At 46.5% G+C, this 18,347-nt stretch overlaps 1 protein-coding gene across 2 annotated transcripts; it reads right to left on the reverse strand.

Moving 5' to 3' along the window:
- On the reverse strand, positions 1 to 8,225 carry lsm6 (LSM6 homolog, U6 small nuclear RNA and mRNA degradation associated). Of its 2 annotated transcripts, none has more exons than XM_072496111.1 (4): positions 8,051 to 8,225; positions 2,416 to 2,532; positions 1,649 to 1,762; positions 1 to 378 (listed from the first exon to the last, which is right to left on the reverse strand). In XM_072496111.1, the coding sequence occupies exons 2-4, from the start codon at positions 2,507 to 2,509 to the stop codon at positions 344 to 346; spliced, it is 243 nt and encodes an 80-aa protein (XP_072352212.1). In that variant the 5' UTR covers positions 2,510 to 2,532; positions 8,051 to 8,225; the 3' UTR covers positions 1 to 343. The 2 variants fall into 2 exon arrangements, with proteins under 2 accessions (XP_072352212.1, XP_072352213.1); XM_072496112.1 differs by having other exon boundaries at positions 7,895 to 8,053.
- Between the last annotated feature and the right edge of the window lie 10,122 nt (positions 8,226 to 18,347).

Consider the following 18,347-nt stretch of genomic DNA (forward strand, 5'->3'; position numbering starts at 1 on the left):
TGAGACATGTATATTAAGTCCTTTATTCGCAATGTTTGTAGCTTCTCCATAAACAGCTTTAAATGTGCCAAACATTTCAAAACATGCCTATGCTTGCTTTGGGGAAGTTTTGTGTTTTCATACATACATCATAGCCATTATCCACTTCTGAAATAAAGCAAATGAAGACAAAATCTTCCAGAAAATGTAAATCAATAGTTCATATTCATGAAAAACTATGTACTGTAGATAACCAAATTGGAAAGAATTATTAAACTAGCATGTCCTTTTCCTTAAAAAAAACAAGAATAAAAACATTTTTTGTCTTTTTAAATAAAAAACAAAACTCGGTGCAAAACATCATCTAAAGTCTTCTCTTCTGTGTGCTTATATACAACACTGAAAGGAAAAAGAAAAAAGTACTGTAAGGATTCTCTAGTTTAAGATAAACAATCTAAACACCAGTTCATGTATACTATTCAACACAGAGGACAATACTGTGGTTAACACAAGGGTCAGATGGAACAAAATAATTCCTTAAACTTCAGCAAATATCCCAGCCACACCACAGTCGTGCATCTTTCTTCTAAACCATCAATGTAAAGGCAATATTGTGACAAGCCTACTGCATTCATTATACCATTGTAAACATTAAATGCTTTGTTGCTGACTAAACTGATTGGGAAGTTGGAGATGAGGAAGAACAATGAAGATGACATTAGTCAAGACTAGTTTCGCTTATTTTCCTGCGGGAGGTTTTTAAACAAGTATTACTTTGGGAAAGAGATAAACAGGATAGTTAAACTGCCAGAACAGTATCACATTTATCAGACTCTCGGTTTCTAAAGATCCATGTTCCCCATATTTTATTTTACAAATAAGCTTTGTATTATTGGATATTTTGCAAAGAGTAACTTCTCACATGGTCCAAGGTTCTTCATTAGGACCTCAGAACAGCACATTAATTAGGCAGCCATTATGCTTGATAAAGTCTGATGTGAGTTTAATTAGTGGTTATGAATATTTTGAATAATTTAAATACTTTGATTTAAAATTGGAAATGGAAAGTACAATTTGGGAAGACTTCTAAACAAACACACAGTACCACTGATAAAATACAGAAGGAAAAGGATAAATCCAGAAGGAAAGGGCTGTGGCTCGGTGGTGCAAGTAGACATAAGCGTTAGGATATGTCTCTGAAAATGTCATCCTCGAAGAAAAAGGGAAAGAAAAATAAAACTCCCCAAATGACTCAATTAATAGCAAACTTCATAACGTGACTAGATAAAACATCCAGGAAAGGGATCTGATAAAGTGGCATGAATGGGTAAGTGTGCCTATCATAGCAAAGCTCATAATCACAGCCACGGTCACTCTTACCAAGATCGCAGCAGCATCACATTTAAAAGCAAGCATCTTATTGTTCTTCCAGAAAGAAGCAGAATGATACAGGAACAAAATATAGATTGAGAGAGAGAAAGAGAGAGAGGAGGGGGGTGGGGGGCATAAGAGAGACATGCACGTAGACCCACATTCACAAGAGTGGAAGACAAGTAAAATGAGTCACAGGAATAGGAGTTTTTCAAAAGCCTTGGTACAGAATTAACACCATATGTGTTAACATAAAGCAGAGAGAATCATATTCTATTCGGAAAAAAAATTAATTTACCATTGTTGCCTCGAATAAATGCATCTCCGTACTTGTTCTTAAGCTGACCATTTACATATTCTTCTGTCTGTTCCAATGCTATATTCATATACCCATCCAGACAAGCCAAAACACCTGGTAAAATGGGACAACCGCAATTATAATTTATTAAAACCCAGTATGTGAATGCTCAATATAATTGGTTACAATACTGAGTTATATATAACAGTTACTGTACATTAGAACTAAATGTGGATTTTATGGTACAATAAATTTTTTGCCACAATCTATAGACCTCGAGTGACAATGCGAATACACTCCTTATATTACACCAGAATAAAACATACAATTAAAAGCATCCTTACTCCCTAAAATAGATGGTTAAAATTGAACTCATTCCCATTATAAAATGGAAGATTGCTAGTTTCACCTGACACTTGGGCATGAACCCTTCATTTGTTAACATCTTACCTAAGTGACAGTTCCTTATCTCCATTGGGAAAGATGAGCAGGAAAAGAGGAAAGGTGAAAACAAAACAAATCTGTCTTGTATATTTATAGCAGATAAATTTGGTACAAAATCACTGAAGATTTCAACTTCAGTTTCCATATCCACAATGCACCAAAGAAAGAGGACAAGCACAACTTAAATATTCTGAGCAGCAGGAACGCTCTGATGATTGCAAGGTAATTCCATTAAGTTTATTTCTTCTCTTAAAAGAGGTGTCCATTACAACTGGTCTTTTTAATCCAGCACACAAGAATCTAAGTGGGCCAATATACATTACCTCGGTAATCCACTCCAGAGTTCAGTTTGACCACCACTGGTCTCCCTATGATCTGTTTTAGAAAATCGCTGGGCGTTTGCTTTCGCAGGCTCATTTTGTATCCTTCAGCCTACGCACCTGCACAAAAGAAACATTTCCTCAATGATGGACCAAGCATAAATAATCAGACTTTTCAAAGAATCACACAAAGGTTTATGCACATTTGCAAATTGTGGTCATGAGTGAAGGAGAGAGAGAGAGAGAGAGAAAAAGAGACAGAATTTTACATTCAGGGGTTGGCCGCGCGATCAACTGGCTGAACTTAACATTTTGTAAAATTACTTCCGGCATGGTTCCCGAATTCAATCGCCCACCCGTGCAATATTTCGGTCCACGATCAAGCAGGCAATTTAGCCCATTAAGGGGCAAACTGAACAATGTTTTACGTGGCCCATCTGCTTTTACAGTTGGCGGTTCGGGCAAATTGACCAGCTGGTGTTTCAGTTTTGCTTCAACCACAATCTAGGGCAGCCTGAAATGTCAGGGATGAAGTAAAAGGTACCTGGGGACTGAGGTTTGAGCTTGAACGTGCTGCCTAGACACTGTTCACAACATTTTTCCATTGCAATTTTTTTTTTTTAAACTGCTCCCTGAGATAGCTCCACAGCAGCTGTTCCTTTGAGGGAACACATTAGAAACTTCAGCCTGCACCCTCCTCTTTCTCGCCACCCATCCTCTTCCGATGCTCCCTGGCCGTGCTCAGCCATTCTCAGCATCCATCTGGGATGGCTTGCCAATTAATGGGCAGACAGCACAAAATCGCTGCCATTGTTTAGGTGAGGTGGAATCAAGGCCCCACCTGTCTCTCAGATGGATGTATAACATCTACTGGCACAACTTGAAGAATAGGGAAATTCTCCCGGCGTCCTGACCAACATTTACCCCTCAATCACTACTAAAATAGATCATTGGTTTATTAATTTAATAGATGCTCCTGGGATTTTGCTGTACACCAATTGATGTCATGTTTTCCTGCATCCTGAGGATATGAAATGTGCAGATTGGTTATTGCTTTTTTTTATTGAAAGTAAGTTTTGTTACACAAAAAGACCTGTATAAATTGTATTGAGAAGCACAAGAACTCAAGTAAGAAGTTCTCCATAATCCAATCCAAGCACTGGGTGAGCAAGAGAAAATTAATTTCAAATTTGAACTTCCATGCTCAATGAGGAGATTTCCAGGCAATAACACTGCTTAAAAGTAATTGTGGCAAGTTTTACCACAGTCCCATGCCTTAATCCATGTGCTGCTACAAAACAGTGCAGTATAGCTTTCTACCTATTTGTCTACCATAAACAAAGAATTCTGTTTTAAGAAGAAGCAATCTCTAAGTTGCTGTTGCAATTAGAATTTTTAAGAACATAACCATCACAACCACATCCTATTTTCTCTATTACCATCATTCTGCAGTTGTGCGTATAGTAAGTCTTTAGTTTTAGAGTGACAAAGAATCTTGTGAGAGAAGGTCAGGAGTTAGAATTAGTATTGGATGGAGATCATTAGTGCGAATAGTTTGTAGGCTTCCTAACAGCAGCTATACCACTGGATAAAGTATTAAACAAGAAATAAGAACTTGTGACAAAGGTAATACAATAACCATGGGGGGCTTCAATCTTCATAGACTGGATAAATTAAATTGACAAAGGCAGGCTGGAAGACGAGCTCATGGAATCCATTCAAGACAGTTTCCTGGAACAAAGCATTGCCAAACCAGCCAGTGATGAGGCTATTTTAAATCTTGCAACGTGACAGGGTGAACTAGTAATCTCATAGTAAAGGGTTATACCGGGCAGAGTGATCATAGAATTTCACACAAAGTTTGATAGTGACATATGTAAGTCCAAAACGAGAGTCTTAAATTTAATGAGGGCTGAGCTCGCTAAGGCTGACTGAGAAAAAGATTAAAAAGGTATGGTGGTAGATAAGCAGTGGGAAATGTTTGAAGAAATAATTCAAAATTCACAGTGAAAATACATTTCACTGAAAAACAAAAGATTTCCCAGGAAATGTGATCCATCTGTGGCTGATTAAAGAGGTTGAGGACAATATTAGATTAATAGAGGCTTATAATGATACGAAGAATAGTACTAAACTTCTGTAAGCATATAAAAAGGAAGAGAGTAGCTAAAGTGAACACTGGTTCCTTAAAAGCCAAAACCGGAGAAATAATAATAGGGAATAAGAAAATGGCAGAAATGTTAAACAAATGTTTTGTTTCCGTCTTCAAAACGCATAACAAAATCAATTGGGAACCAAGTTCTAATGAGAGTAAGGGGGCGGGATTCTCCCAGCCCGGGGGCCGGGTCGGAGAATCCCCGCAACCGGGCCACGCCGCCCTGACGCTGGCATGCGGTTCTCCGCGGAGTGGAGAGTCAGCGCCATTGGCGCCGGCGCGCATGGTGCAGGCCACTGTACGCGGCCGGCCCGCCGATTCTCCGGCCCGAATGGGCCGAGCGGCCGCTCTAAAAAGGCAGAGTCCTGCCGGCGCCGTCCACACCTGGTCGCAGCCGGCGGGAACTCTGCGCGCAGGGTCTGGGGGAGCCTGTGCGGGTGGGGGGGCTCCGACCCTGGGGGGGCCTCCGATCAGGGCCCACCGATCGGCGGGCCGGCCTCTCGCTCCCCAGGCCTATTTTCTGCCGCGCCGGGCCCTGAACTCCCGCGCCATGTTGCGTCGGGGCCGGCATATTGAGGGAGACCATCGCGCATGCGCGGGTTGGCGCCGACGCCACTGCACATGCGCGGATGCCACAGCGCACAGTTCGCGCCGGGATGGGAGGTTGGAGCGCCGTGTACCGCTCCAGCGCCATGCTGGCCCCCTATAGGGGCCAGAATCGGTATTCCCAGCGGCTCAATCATGCCATCGTGAAACGCGATGGCGTGTCCGACGGCGTGGACACACTGCCGCCGAATGGGAGAATCCCACCCAGGAACTATTATTAGTGACGAAAAGGTACTGCAGAAATTAAAAGCTGACAAACCCCCTGGGACTGATGGCCTACACCTAGAGTTCTGACATAGGTGGCTGCAAAATTGTGGATGCATTGTCTGCAATTCCAAAATTCCCTAGATTCTGGAACAGTCCCAGCAGATTGGGAAGTAGAAACTATAGCATCATTGGTCACTATTCAAGAAAGGAAGGAGAGAGAAAATCTGAGAATTCCTGGCCAGTTAACTTGGCATTGGTCATTTAAAAATGCTGGAATCCATTATTAAGGAGGCATTACCAAGACTCTTAGAAAATCATAATATGATTAGGCAAATTCGACATGACTTTATAAAGGAAAATTAAGGCAAGAGTTTTTTTTAAGTGAGCAACCAGTAGGATAGATAAAAGATAGCTAGTGGATGTAGTAGGTATGGATTTCCAAAAGGCATTCAACAAAGTGCCACGTCAAAAGTTATTACTCAAGAGCTCATGGAGGTAAGGATAGTACATTAGCATGGATGGAATAATCAGGTAACTGACAGAAGCAGGGGAGGGATAAGTGGGGAATTTTCAAATTTGCAGCCTGTGACTAGTGGAATGCCTCAAGAATCAAATGCTGGGCTTCAGCTATTTACAATTTATATTAATAACTTTGATGAAGGAGCCAAAAGTAATGTATCCAACTGTGCTGATGATACAAAGCTAGATGGAACCATACACTGTGAGGACAATCCAGGAAAGGCTGCAAAGAGACATGAATGGGTTAATTGAGTGGTGGCAATAAGGAGTATTATGTGGGGAAATGAGAGTTATTCACTTTGACAAGAAGAATGGAAAATCAGATTATTTTTAAATGGTGAGAAACTTTTAAATGTTGATATTCAGAGAGACTTGGGTGTGCTCATACCGGGAGCATGCAGGTATAGCAAGCAATTAGGAAGGCAAATGGCATGTGGCCTTTATTGCAAAGAGGTACGAGAATAGAAATCTTGCCACAATCATTCTGGGCACTTTGATGAGACGTCACCAGGAGTACTGTGCACAGTTCAGGTCTCCATATTTAAGGTTAGATACACTTCCCTTGGAGATGCAGCAAAGATTCATTAGATTGATCCCTGGATGAGAGGGCTGTCCTCTGGAGTTTAGAAGAATGAGAGGTGATCTCCTTAAAGCATAAAATATTCTGAGGCTTTGATAGGTAGACAGAGAAGACTGTTTTATCCCGGCCCCAAGAGTCCAGAACTAAAGAACATGGTCTCGATCTTTAAGATTGAGTCGAGAAAGAATGTTTTCACTTAAGAGGGTTGTGAATCTTTAAACTTCTCTAGCCAGAGGCCTGTAGATGCTCAGACATTGAATATAGTCCATGGGCGGTGGAATGGATGTACCGTGGGATGGATGGACGGTGGGACGGACTCTGGAAGAATTAAGGGGATCAGGCAGGAAAGTGGAGTTGAGGTCAAACATCATCCATGATGTTCATTCAAGGGATGTGGGCTTTTCTGACAGGCTAACAATTATTGCCCATCCCTAATTGCCCTTGAGAAGGTGGTGGTGAGCTGCCTTTTTGAACTGCTGGAGTCCATGTGGTGCAGGTACATCCACAGTATTCAGGAGGGAGTTCCAGGATTTTGACTCAGCGACAGTGAAGGAACTGCAATATATTTCCAAGTCAGGATAGTGTGTGGTTTGGAGGGAAACTTCCAGGTGGTAGTGTTCCCATGGATCTGCTGCCCCTGACCTTCTAATTCTAGATGGTAGTGGTCAAACATGGGAACAAGATTAGGCCATTCGACCCCTTGAGCCTACTCCACCATTCAAAGAGATCATGGCTGACCTGTGGCCTAACTCCATATACCCGTCTTTGGCCCGTATCCCTTAATACAACAATTTATCTATCTCAGATTTCAAATTAACAACTGATCTAGCATCAATTGGAAGGGTGCTGACTATGGAGTCTTGGTGCAAGGGGTTTACTTCTGCTCCTATTTCTTATTTTATTTAATTCAACAGAAAAATTATAAAATTGTAAAACACATTACCCAGGACAAGACTACACCAACATACAAGTATTCCTGCGGCAGAATTCTGCCCTCGATATTATAACAGGTTCTAGATGCACTTGTGAAGGTGCAAAAAGATTCACACCTGAAATGAGAAGATATACTTATCAGGAATTCTGAATAGGCTTCTCTCGGGATGAGGAGTCTGAGGGGTAATCTCAAGAAGTCTTTGAGAAAAATGGTCAGAATGTGGAACATCACAGCAGGTAGGTGAGGCAAATATCACGGGTGCATTTAAAGGGCAGCTAGATAAACACATGAGGGGGAAAGGGGTAGGCGACAGACCAGGAGAAATGAAGAGGGTTGGGAGGAGGCTCGTGCGGAGCATAAACGTCCGACAGAGTCCGGCTGGGTGAATGGCTTGTCCCCGTGCTGTACACTCAATGTGATCCCGGGCAAGATATCCACAGGGTCTGCATGCATTGACCCTTTGTAGAAAAGGTGAACATACCGCGGAAAGGAAGACGACCGAGTTCACCAGGCCCCCGACGAACAGCCGGGACACAAACTTTACACAGGCGCTACAGCAATGCACTGGGCGGCTGGGATGAGCAGGCCTCGGGCCCTGGCCGCAGCCCGGCGCCCGCTCGATACCAATCAGACTTACTGCTCGGTTGGAACGTGGCCCGGACGATTCGAAAGTTTCTCCTTCCCCAAGCCGAACCTTTCCTCCTGCCGCCGGGCTCCGCACAATCAGCCAATCCCCTGCCCCAGCACACCCGCCTCCCGGCACGACGGGGGCTTCGCTAGGACAAACACAAAAAGTCGATTCCAGCCAACGTCTCAGGTTTCGACGCGCTGCAAAGACACCGGAATAGTTCCCTGCGACGCTGCTACATTGTGTCAACAAACGCAACCGGGCATCTGGACCTAGCATCAAAATAACTTTTTTTGTTGGGAATGTTTCCACACGGATAAAAATTGAAGCACGCGTGACATTAATTTTTTTAATACCCGACTGCACTCCAGTAACAGAATAAGAACCGCAAAATCTTGGGAATCCTAAATGTAAAACATAGAAATGTTGGAAATAGATCCAGGTACTTCCAGCTTTTATCTCTTATGCATAGTTTGGCGGTTAACATTCGGGTCGTTTATTTTTCCAATAAAGGGCAATTTAGCGTGGACAATCCACCGACCTTGCACATCTTTGGGTTATGGGAGAATGTGCAAACCCCACATGGACAGTGACCGGGGCCCAGGATTGAACAGAAATATTCTTTTGTCTACTATGTACGTACTGTGTACGTTCCCTCGGCTGCAGAAAAATACTTTTCACTGTACTTCGATGCATGTGACAATAAATCAAATCAAATCAAATCCAAAACTAAGCCATTAAAAGAGCTGAGGACCAAATCCCGATAAGTGCAACCTGTCAAATTGAAAATGTCCTGTTTAGTCCTACTCTCTGTTTCCAGCCCATTAACCAGTTCTCAATGCATGCCAATCCCAGGAGTCCCAACTGTCTAATGACCAAAAAGATTTGAAAATCCAAATATAATGCATCATCTGATTCCCCCATGATCCATTCTACGAGTTACATCCTCAAAAAACTTTAAGGATATTCCAGTTCCACCAAAGTCAATCAAGTTTTGAATGGCTTGATGCATTTTCCAGCCCTGCCCCCGCCACAACGGAGTTGTAAAATTCTGCCCTAACAGATTTTTTAAACATTACTTCCCTTTCGTAAGTCCATGTTGATTCTCCTTAGTCACAGTATGACTTTCTAAGTACGGTGTTACTGCTTCTCGATTAATAGATTGGAGCATTTTGCCCTCGACTGAACTCAGGCCATTGGCCTATAGTTCCTTGTCTTCTTTCTCCCTCCTAAGCAGTAGAATTCTGTTTCTTACCTTCCAATCCTTGGGAACTGTTCTAGAATCTAAGGTGACCTGGAAGATCAAAGCCAATGCATCCACTATCTCTGCAGCTACCTGTTTTAAAACCCTAGTATGTAGGTCATTGGAGCCAGGGAATGCATCATCATCGAGTCACATTCATTTCTCCAGTACTATTTCTTTATTGACACTGATTTTAGTTATCAACGCTAATGGCTGCAACACGTTTAATTTACATTAAATTTGTACATCCAGCAATTTCATAACATGCAATGAACTTCAGCAGATATATAGTGAATTTTTTAGTTTTGTTGAGTCTATCAGAGAAACATGATAAACTGACCAACAATTTGGAGGGAATCGAAACATTGGGCAAGATTTAATGCCCTTGTCGTACCTGACTTGATGATGCGGCAATGCCGTTTAAACTCGCGAGAGGCCTCTTTGTGATGCTCAAAGCATCTCATGAGATTTAACAGAATCTTGCGAGACTTCGCGATCTGGGCAACATCCAGATTAACATATTTAAGTTAAATTAGGCAAATTTAAATATGTATGTGCCATGTTCCCACTTAGCACTGGTTTCCACAAACATGGACTAGGCGGAACGGCATCTAGGTGCGGTCTCCCAGGCCATTAGAGACACATGGGTGGACGGGATCCGGGCAGGGTGTTACCCTGGCTCTCCTGCTGACACCTGGCACCTTGGCAGTGCCACCTTGGCACTCTGGCAGTACCACCTTAGAATTGCAATGGTCCTGGGTGGCACTGCTAGGCCGTTAGGGGCACTGCCAGCCCAGCAGCTCTTCCTGCGGCCCCTCATCTTCAGACGGGCTCCGGGGCTTGGAGAGCTGCTGGGCTGGCTGGCTGGCCATTGTTTGCTGGTACCTGACAAGTACAAAAGGACACTTTTTTGTGGATGAGCTGAAGCTATTTCAGAGTACATGGCACTCATTGTGAATTGCAGGGTTCAAAGAACAAAGACAAGTACAGCACAGGAACAGGCCCTTCGGCCCTCCAAGCCTGCGCCGACCATGCTGCCCATCTAAACTAAAATCCTCTACACGTCCGAGACCATATCCCGCTATTCCCATCCGATTCATGTATTTGTCAAGATGCCCCTTAAACGTCACTATCGTCCCTGCTTCCACCACCTCCTCCAACAGCGAGTTCCAGGCACCCACTACCCTCTGTGTAAAAAACTTCCCTCGTACATCTACTCTAAACCTCGTAACTTAAACCTATGCCCCCTAGTAATTGACCCCTCTACCCTGGGAAAAAGTCTCTAACTATCCACTCTGTCTATGCCCCTCATAATTTTGAAGACCTTTATCAGGTCACCCCTCAACCTCCTTCATTCCAGTGAGAAAAAAACAAGTTTATTCAACCAAACCAAGTTTATTCAACCTCAGTGAAGTGATGGGCCTGAGATCCGCACTAGGCTGTGGTGAGGGGACAAGCTCTCCATCACCTGAGGAGTGATTCTTGCCCTCATTGGCGAGCTCTGATGCAGCCTCCTCAAACTCACTGAGGGCGAGTATCTCTGCTGCATCTCCCCCGGTCTGGGCTGGTTCTCGCTTGTTGTGCGCAGGTTTGGCCTGTATAGGGTCAAAAGAAAGATGTGATCAGAGGGGATGGAGCAGAGGGTGGGTGAAATGCATTTCCCCTGTGTGTAGTGAGCCCAACCCAGGATTGACAGAGAATGGAGTGTGAGCAACAAGACAGATGGGATGGTGGTGTTGTGAAAGTCTTGTTGAGAGAGTGAGTGTTGATTTGTGTTCCCCACGACCCGTGAGGTCCGTGAAGAGAGTAGCCGTTTAGGTACTGATGCACGATCAATAACCACCAAAGCGAGGTTGTAGTCCAACTGAAGGCTTTAATAAGCTAGATGTTTCCCCCAGCAGCTCAGGTACAGAATGAGGGCTGCTGGGGTGGCATGGGTTCTTATACCCCGCCTATCAGGGCGGAGCTATCATACACTCTAACCAATAGAAAGCATACAGTTTCCACCATTGGTGCTTTAGCCTATCAGGTACCTCAATACCTATAATACCACAGGTACATTGTGCCATGCTGAGTTTGATATCGGAGGGACCTGAAGAGACCCTGGCGGAATGGATGGGATCATTCATCTGTTTCCTACACTGTGACACTTTGTGGACGGGTGGCAGCTGCCCTGGCTTCTTGGGCAACAGCCTCCCAGGCCAGAGAGATGAACTTGATGTGCTTCCTCGACCTATTTCTTGTGTAGAGCACGTGCCGGTTGGCCTATACTTCCTAAATAAGGGTATCACGGGTCCTGGCGGTGAAAGCTGGTGCTGCATTCGTCTTGAGACCGCTAGCCTTTTTCATCTGGGTTGCTGACATCCTGCACAGTCTGGTGAGCACAGGTGGGCTGGAGAGAGTGATGGGAGTGTGCTGGACTGATGTTTAAATATGGCGGCAGGGCCATTGAACCCACCAGCTGCCGGCAGGCAGACAAATCAGCTGCTGGTCCACCGGGTGATTGAGGGGAACTTGCCTGTGCGTAATTAATGAGGTTCCAAGTGCAGAACGTGGTGCAGTATCCCAGAATTGTAGTGAGTGGGAAAGATGATGCCAGAGTTGCCCACCACTGCATTTAGTCTCAAAAATGTAGAATTCAACCTATTCTGTAACTAGCACCATTACAACAAGCATGGCTCCAAGCTTCTACTGGAGGCAATGTTGACATTTCTGCACTCGACCCATTGCACCGTTCCAGTGAAGCTCACCATAAGCTTTGAGGAACAGCACCTTTCGATTAGACACCCTACAGCCTTCAGGGATTAACACTGAGTTCAATTATTTCAGACCAAAACCTCGGCGCCCATTATGTTTCTTTTCCTTTGCATTGTTTTTTTTTGTTTACAGCTAGCAACGTCTTTTAGTACTTTCCTTGCCCTCTCAGGAAGACTAATTCTTCTGTCAATCTCTCATGTATTTCACCCTATCACAGACCTTGCTTTTGTCCTAGTCCCATACACCCCTTGCTTAGAACATTCCTAAACTTTCCCACTTATTATGACAAGCCACAGGTCTAAAATGTCAAGTCTGTTTCTTTCCACAAATGCTGCCATAACAGGCTGAACATTTCCAGCATTTTCTGTTTTTATTTCAGTTCCCTAACTTAGAATCAGAAGAATAACCGATCTTTTCAAATCCCTGCTCTGGCTTTCAGCTCCTGTTCATTTCCATTAAAAATAAACTCACCGGCAGCTCACCAGTCACCTCGCTCTCCCTTGTTTCTGGGCTTTCCAATTGAAGACTGCTTTTTGCTGAAGAAAATAATTACTTTCTGTTACTCACCCCATTGACACAAAGAACAAAGAAAAGTACAGCACAGGAACAGGCCCTTCAGCCCTCCAAGCCTGTGCCGATCATGCTGCCCATCTAAACTAAAATCTTCTGCACTTCCGGGGTCCGTATCCCTCTATTCCCATCCTATTCATGTATTTGTCAAGATGCCCCTATCGTCCCTGCTTCCACCACCTCCTCCGGCAGCGAGTTCCAGGCGCCCACTACCCTCTGTGTAAAAACCTTGCCTCGTACATCTCCTCTAAACCTTGCCCTTTGCACCTTAAACCTATGCCCCCTAGTAATTGACCCCTCTACCCTGCGAAAAAGCCTCTGAAAAGACTCACCCTCAGAGTTCCTCCTCTGTACACACTGTGACGTCAATAGTAGCATCACTCTTTCAGAATTTCATGAATCCTTTGATGTTTGTAGTGGACAGCTCGATCTCTTCCTGGGATTCACCAGCATCGCTTTTCCAAACTGTCTGGGATCCTCCCTCCGTACTCCACTCTTACTGGGGATTCCCCCTCACTACCTGCTGATTGCACATGTGTGCTTTAGTAAGTAAGTCCTGTTATATTACTTGGGAGTAATATATGTTACTCATATGTTTACGCCGAGTTAACTTTGATGATGAATATTCCAAGTCTTCCAGTGATAACAAATTATTTATTGAATAACTAATTAATTTACTTGTGAGTTATTTTCTTCAATACTTTTACTAGTAGTCAAATTAAACAAAATTGAATTAGATTAACAATGAATATAATACTCTACATTCTGAGCTTACTAAACTTTTGTTCTCTAGCTCCAACACACACAAAGAGAGCAGGAAAACAGCTTGAGCTTATTTATATACTCCCTGTTAGTGTTGCCCTCGAGTGATCATCTGACTGTACTGACTGCGCATTAACCATTCTTATATTTACATATACAAAGGTCACTAAATTCCAAGTTGCTCCCACAGATGCTGAGGTCATTTCAGGTGATTGGTTGCCGAGTTCAAGGGTCATCTTTTTAAAAAAATATATTTTACTAAAGTTTTCAAACACAATTTTTCCACCTTACAAATCAACAACAAAGATAACACAATAACTAATAGATAACATAATTTAAATAAAATAGTGATCTAACAAAGTAACAAAAAAATAGTGCTCCCCCCCTCCACCCCAACCAGAGCAAAACAGGTTCCCCCCCCCCCCCCTTCCCTCCCCCCCATCTGGGCTGCTGCTGCTGACGATCTATTTTCCCTTAACGTTCCGCGAGATAGTCAAGGAACGGTTGCCACCGCCTGGAGAACCCCTGAACCGATCCTCTCAACGCAATCTTCATCCGTTCCAGTTTTATGAACCGTGCCATATCGTTTGTCCAGGCCTCCACGCCGGGGGGTTTCGCTTCCTTCCACATGAGTAAGATCCTTCGCCGGGCTACCAGGGACGCAAAGGTCGGAATATCAGCCTCTTTCGCCTCCTGCACTCCCGGCTCCTCCGCTACCCCAAATATAGCTAACCCCCAGCCTGGCTTGACCCGGACCTTCACCACCTTTGAAATCACTCTTGCCCAGTACTCCCCTCCAGTACTCATCCAGTTCCAGACACAACCAAAACATATGTGTGTGGTTCGTTGGGCTTCCCAAGCACCTCCCGCACCTGTCCTCCACCCCGAAGAACCTGCTCAGCCTCGCTCCCATCATGTGTGCTCTGTGTAGAACCTTGAATTGTATCAGGCTAAGCCTGGCACACGAGGAAGAGGAATTTACCCTACTTAGGGCATCAGCCCACAGATCGTCCTCAATCTCCTCCCCCAGCTCTTCTTCCCATTTTCCCTTCAGCTCCTCTACCAGCGCCTCCCCCTCCTCTCTCATCTCCTGATATATTTCGGACACTTTGCCCTCCCCGACCCATACCCCCGAAATCACTCTATCCTGGATCCCCTGTGTCGGGAGCAGCGGAAATTCCCTCACCTGTTGCCTCGTAAACGCCCTCACTTGCATGTATCTAAAGATATTCCCCGGGGGCAACTCATACTTTTCCTCCAGCGCTCCCAGGCTCGCAAACGTCCCGTCAATAAACAAATCTCCCAATCTCCTAATTCCTGCCCGATACCAGCTCTGGAACCCTCCGTCCATCCTTCCTGGGACAAACCTATGGTTGTTCCTGATCGGGGACCACACCGAGGCACCCGTCACACCTCTATGTCGCCTCCATTGCCCCCAGATCCTTAAGGTTGCCGCCACCACTGGGTTCGTGGTATACCTTTTCGGGGAGAGCGGTAGCGGCGCCGTCACCAGCGGCTTTAGGCTCGTTCCTTTACAGGACGCCATCTCCAGCCTCTTCCACGCCGCCCCCTCTCCCTCCCTCATCCACTTGAGAACCATCGCCACATTGGCGGCCCAGTAATAATCGTCCAGATTCGACAACGCCAGTCCCCCTCTGTCCCTACTGCGCTGCAGGAACCCCCTCCTTACCCTCGGGGTCTTCCCTGCCCACACGAAACTCATAACACTCCGATCTATTTTCTTAAAAAAGGCCTTAGTGATCAAAATGGGGAGACATTGAAACACAAAAAGAAACCTTGGGAGGACCATCATCTTGACCGCCTGCACTCTGCCCGCCAATGAGAGCGGCAGCATATCCCACCTCTTGAAATCCTCCTCCATCTGCTCCACCAGCCGTGTCAGATTGAGTTTGTGTAGAGTTCCCCAGCTCCTGGCTACCTGAATCCCCAAATATCGGAAGCTCCTTTCCGCTCTCCTCAACAGCAGGTTGTCTAGCCCTCTTCCCTGATCCCCGGGGTGTACTACGAAAAGCTCACTCTTCCCCATATTAAGCCTATATCCTCTGTCATCCCCTCCCCAGGATCCGCCACATACAGCAGTAGGTCATCTGCGTAGAGTGACACTCGGTGTTCCTCTCCCCCTCTTACCACCCCCCTCCATTTCCTAGAGTCTCTCAACGCTATGGCCAGTGGTACAATTGCCAGCGCGAACAGTAATGGGGACAGAGGGCACCCCTGCCTCGTTGCCCTGTGTAACCGAAAATACTCCGATCTCTGCCGATTTATGACTGCACTTGCCACTGGGGCCCCATAGAGGAGTTTAACCCAACTGACAAACCCCTCCCCGAACCCAAACCTCCTCAGCACCTCCCATAAATACTCCCACTCTACCCTATCAAATGCCTTCTCTGCATCCATCGCTGCCACTATCTCTGCCTCCCCCTCCGCTGGGGGCATCATTATCACCCCCAACAGCCGTCGCACGTTAACATTCAGTTGTCTCCCCTTTACAAACCCTGTCTGGTCTTCATGCACCACCCCCCGGGACACAATCCTCCTCATCGCCAGCACTTTTGCCAGCAACTTGGCGTCTACATTCAGGAGCGAGATAGGCCTATATGACCCGCATTGCAGCGGATCTTTATCTCGCTTCAGGGTTAATGATATCATCGCCTCCGACATTGTCGGGGGTCGAGTCCCCCCTTCTCTGGCCTTGTTAAAGGTTCTTGCCAACAGCGGGGCCAACAAGTCCACGTACTTCCTATAAAATTCCACCGGGAACCCGTCTGGTCCCGGGGGCTTCCCTGCCTGCATGTTCCCCAGCCCTTTAGTCACCTCGTCCACCCCGATTGGCGCCCCCAGACCTGCCACCTCCTGCTCCTCCACCTTCGGGAACCTTAGTTGGTCCAAAAACTGTTGCATCCCCTCTTTTCCCTCCGGGGGTTGGGATCTATATAGCCTCTCATAAAAGGTCTTAAACACCTCATTTACCTTCCCTGCACTCCGCACCATAGTTCCCGTTCCATCCCTAACTCCCCGTATTTCCCTCGCCGTTATCCTCTTACGAAGCTAGTGGGCCAGCAGCCGACTCGCCTTTTCCCCAGATGCGTATCACATCCCCTGTGCCTTCCTCCACTGTGCCTCTGCCTTCCCTGTGGTCAGCAGGGCAAACTCCGTCTGAAGTCTTCGCCTCTCCCTATATAGTCCATCGTCCGGGGCCTCCGCATATCTTTTATCCACACTCAAAATCTCCCCCACTAATCTCTCCCTTTCTTTGCCCTCTTTTTTCTCCTTGTAAGCCCGAATGGAGATCAACTCTCCCCTAACCCCCGCCTTCAGCGCTTCCCATATTACCCCCACCTGGACCTCACCAGCATCATTGGCCTCCAGGTACCTTTCAATACATCCCCGCACCTTCCACAGACTCCCTCATCCGCCAATAGTCCCACATCCAGTCGCCACAGTGGGCGCTGTTCCCTCTCCTCTCCTAGTTCCAGATCCACCCAGTGCAGGGCATGATCTGAAACGGCTATGGCCGAGTACTCCGTTCTTTCCACCCTCGAAATCAGTGCCCTACTCAAAACAAAGAAATCTATCCGGGAGTAGGCCTTATGAACATGGGAGAAAAAGGAAAACTCTTTGGCCAACGGCCTAGCAAATCTCCACGGATCCACTCCCCCCATTTGCTCCATAAACCCCCTGAGCACCTTGGCCGCTGCCGGCCTTCTTCCGGTCCTGGATCTAGACCGATCTAACCCTGGATCCAGCACAGTATTGAAATCCCCCCTCCCCCATTACCAGGCTTCCTACCTCCAGGTCCGGGATATGTCCCAGCATCCGCTTCATAAATCCCGCATCATCCCAGTTCGGGGCATATACATTTACCAGCACGACCTCCATTCCCTGCAATCTACCACTCACCATCACATATCGGCCACCGTTGTCCACCACTATATCCCTAGCCTCGAACGACACCCGTTTCCCCACCAATATTGCCACCCCTCTATTTTTCACGTTGTGGTGGTATGTATTAGGGGTCATGTGGGACTGTGAAGCCGTGATGCTATTGGCTGACAGATCCCGGGTCCTGGTTGGCTGTTGACTCCTGGCTCCGCCCTGAAGGCGGAGTATAAGAACCCGAGCTTTTCCCCGCCGCTTCATTCTGTTGCTGAACTGCTGGGGACAAGTCTTGCTTAATAAAGCCTCATCGACTTCATCACTACTCGTCTCTCTCGTCAGTCATTGTGCGCTACAATTTATTAAGCGAGCTTAAAGGACTATGGAGCTCCGGATCGCCCCGGAATGCCTGCGGATCAGCCCCCGGCAGCAGTTTTTAAACACTGGCAAGCTTGTTTTGAAGGCTACCTCTGAACGGCCCCCGGCCGGATCACAGAAGACCAGAAAATGCAGGTCCTGCAATCGAGGGTAAGCCCGGAAATTTACCCTCTCATAGAAGACGCAGAGGATTTCCCGACGGCGCTCGCAGCACTGAAGAGCATCTACGTTGCCCCGTGAACCAGGTCTACGCACGCTACCAACTCGCAACGAGACGGCAAAGTCCCGGAGAATCGTTAGAAGAATTCTACGCCGCGCTGCTAATTTTGGGACGGGGCTGCAGCTGCCCGCCGGTGAACGCGATCGAACACACGGACATGCTAATTCGCGATGCGTTTGTGGCAGGTATGAACTCTCCCCAAATCCGCCAAAGACTTTTAGAAAGAGAGTCGCTAGGACTATCAGAGGCACGGGCCATTGCAGCTTCCCTAGATGTGGCCTCGCAAAACGCCCGCGCCTACGGCCCCGACCGCGCGGCAGCCCCTTGGGCTCCGTGGACCCCCGTCACGACAAACCCCCCCCTCCCTCACAAGCTTGCGCGGTTAAAGCGCCAGACCATCCCGGGGGGGCCCGCTGCTATTTCTGCGGGCAAGCGAAACACCCCCGGCAGCGCTGCCCGGCCCACGCAGCTATTTGCAA

This window comes from Scyliorhinus torazame, chromosome 3 (assembly GCF_047496885.1).
Source record: "Scyliorhinus torazame isolate Kashiwa2021f chromosome 3, sScyTor2.1, whole genome shotgun sequence".
NCBI classification, from domain to species: Eukaryota; Metazoa; Chordata; class Chondrichthyes; order Carcharhiniformes; family Scyliorhinidae; genus Scyliorhinus; species Scyliorhinus torazame.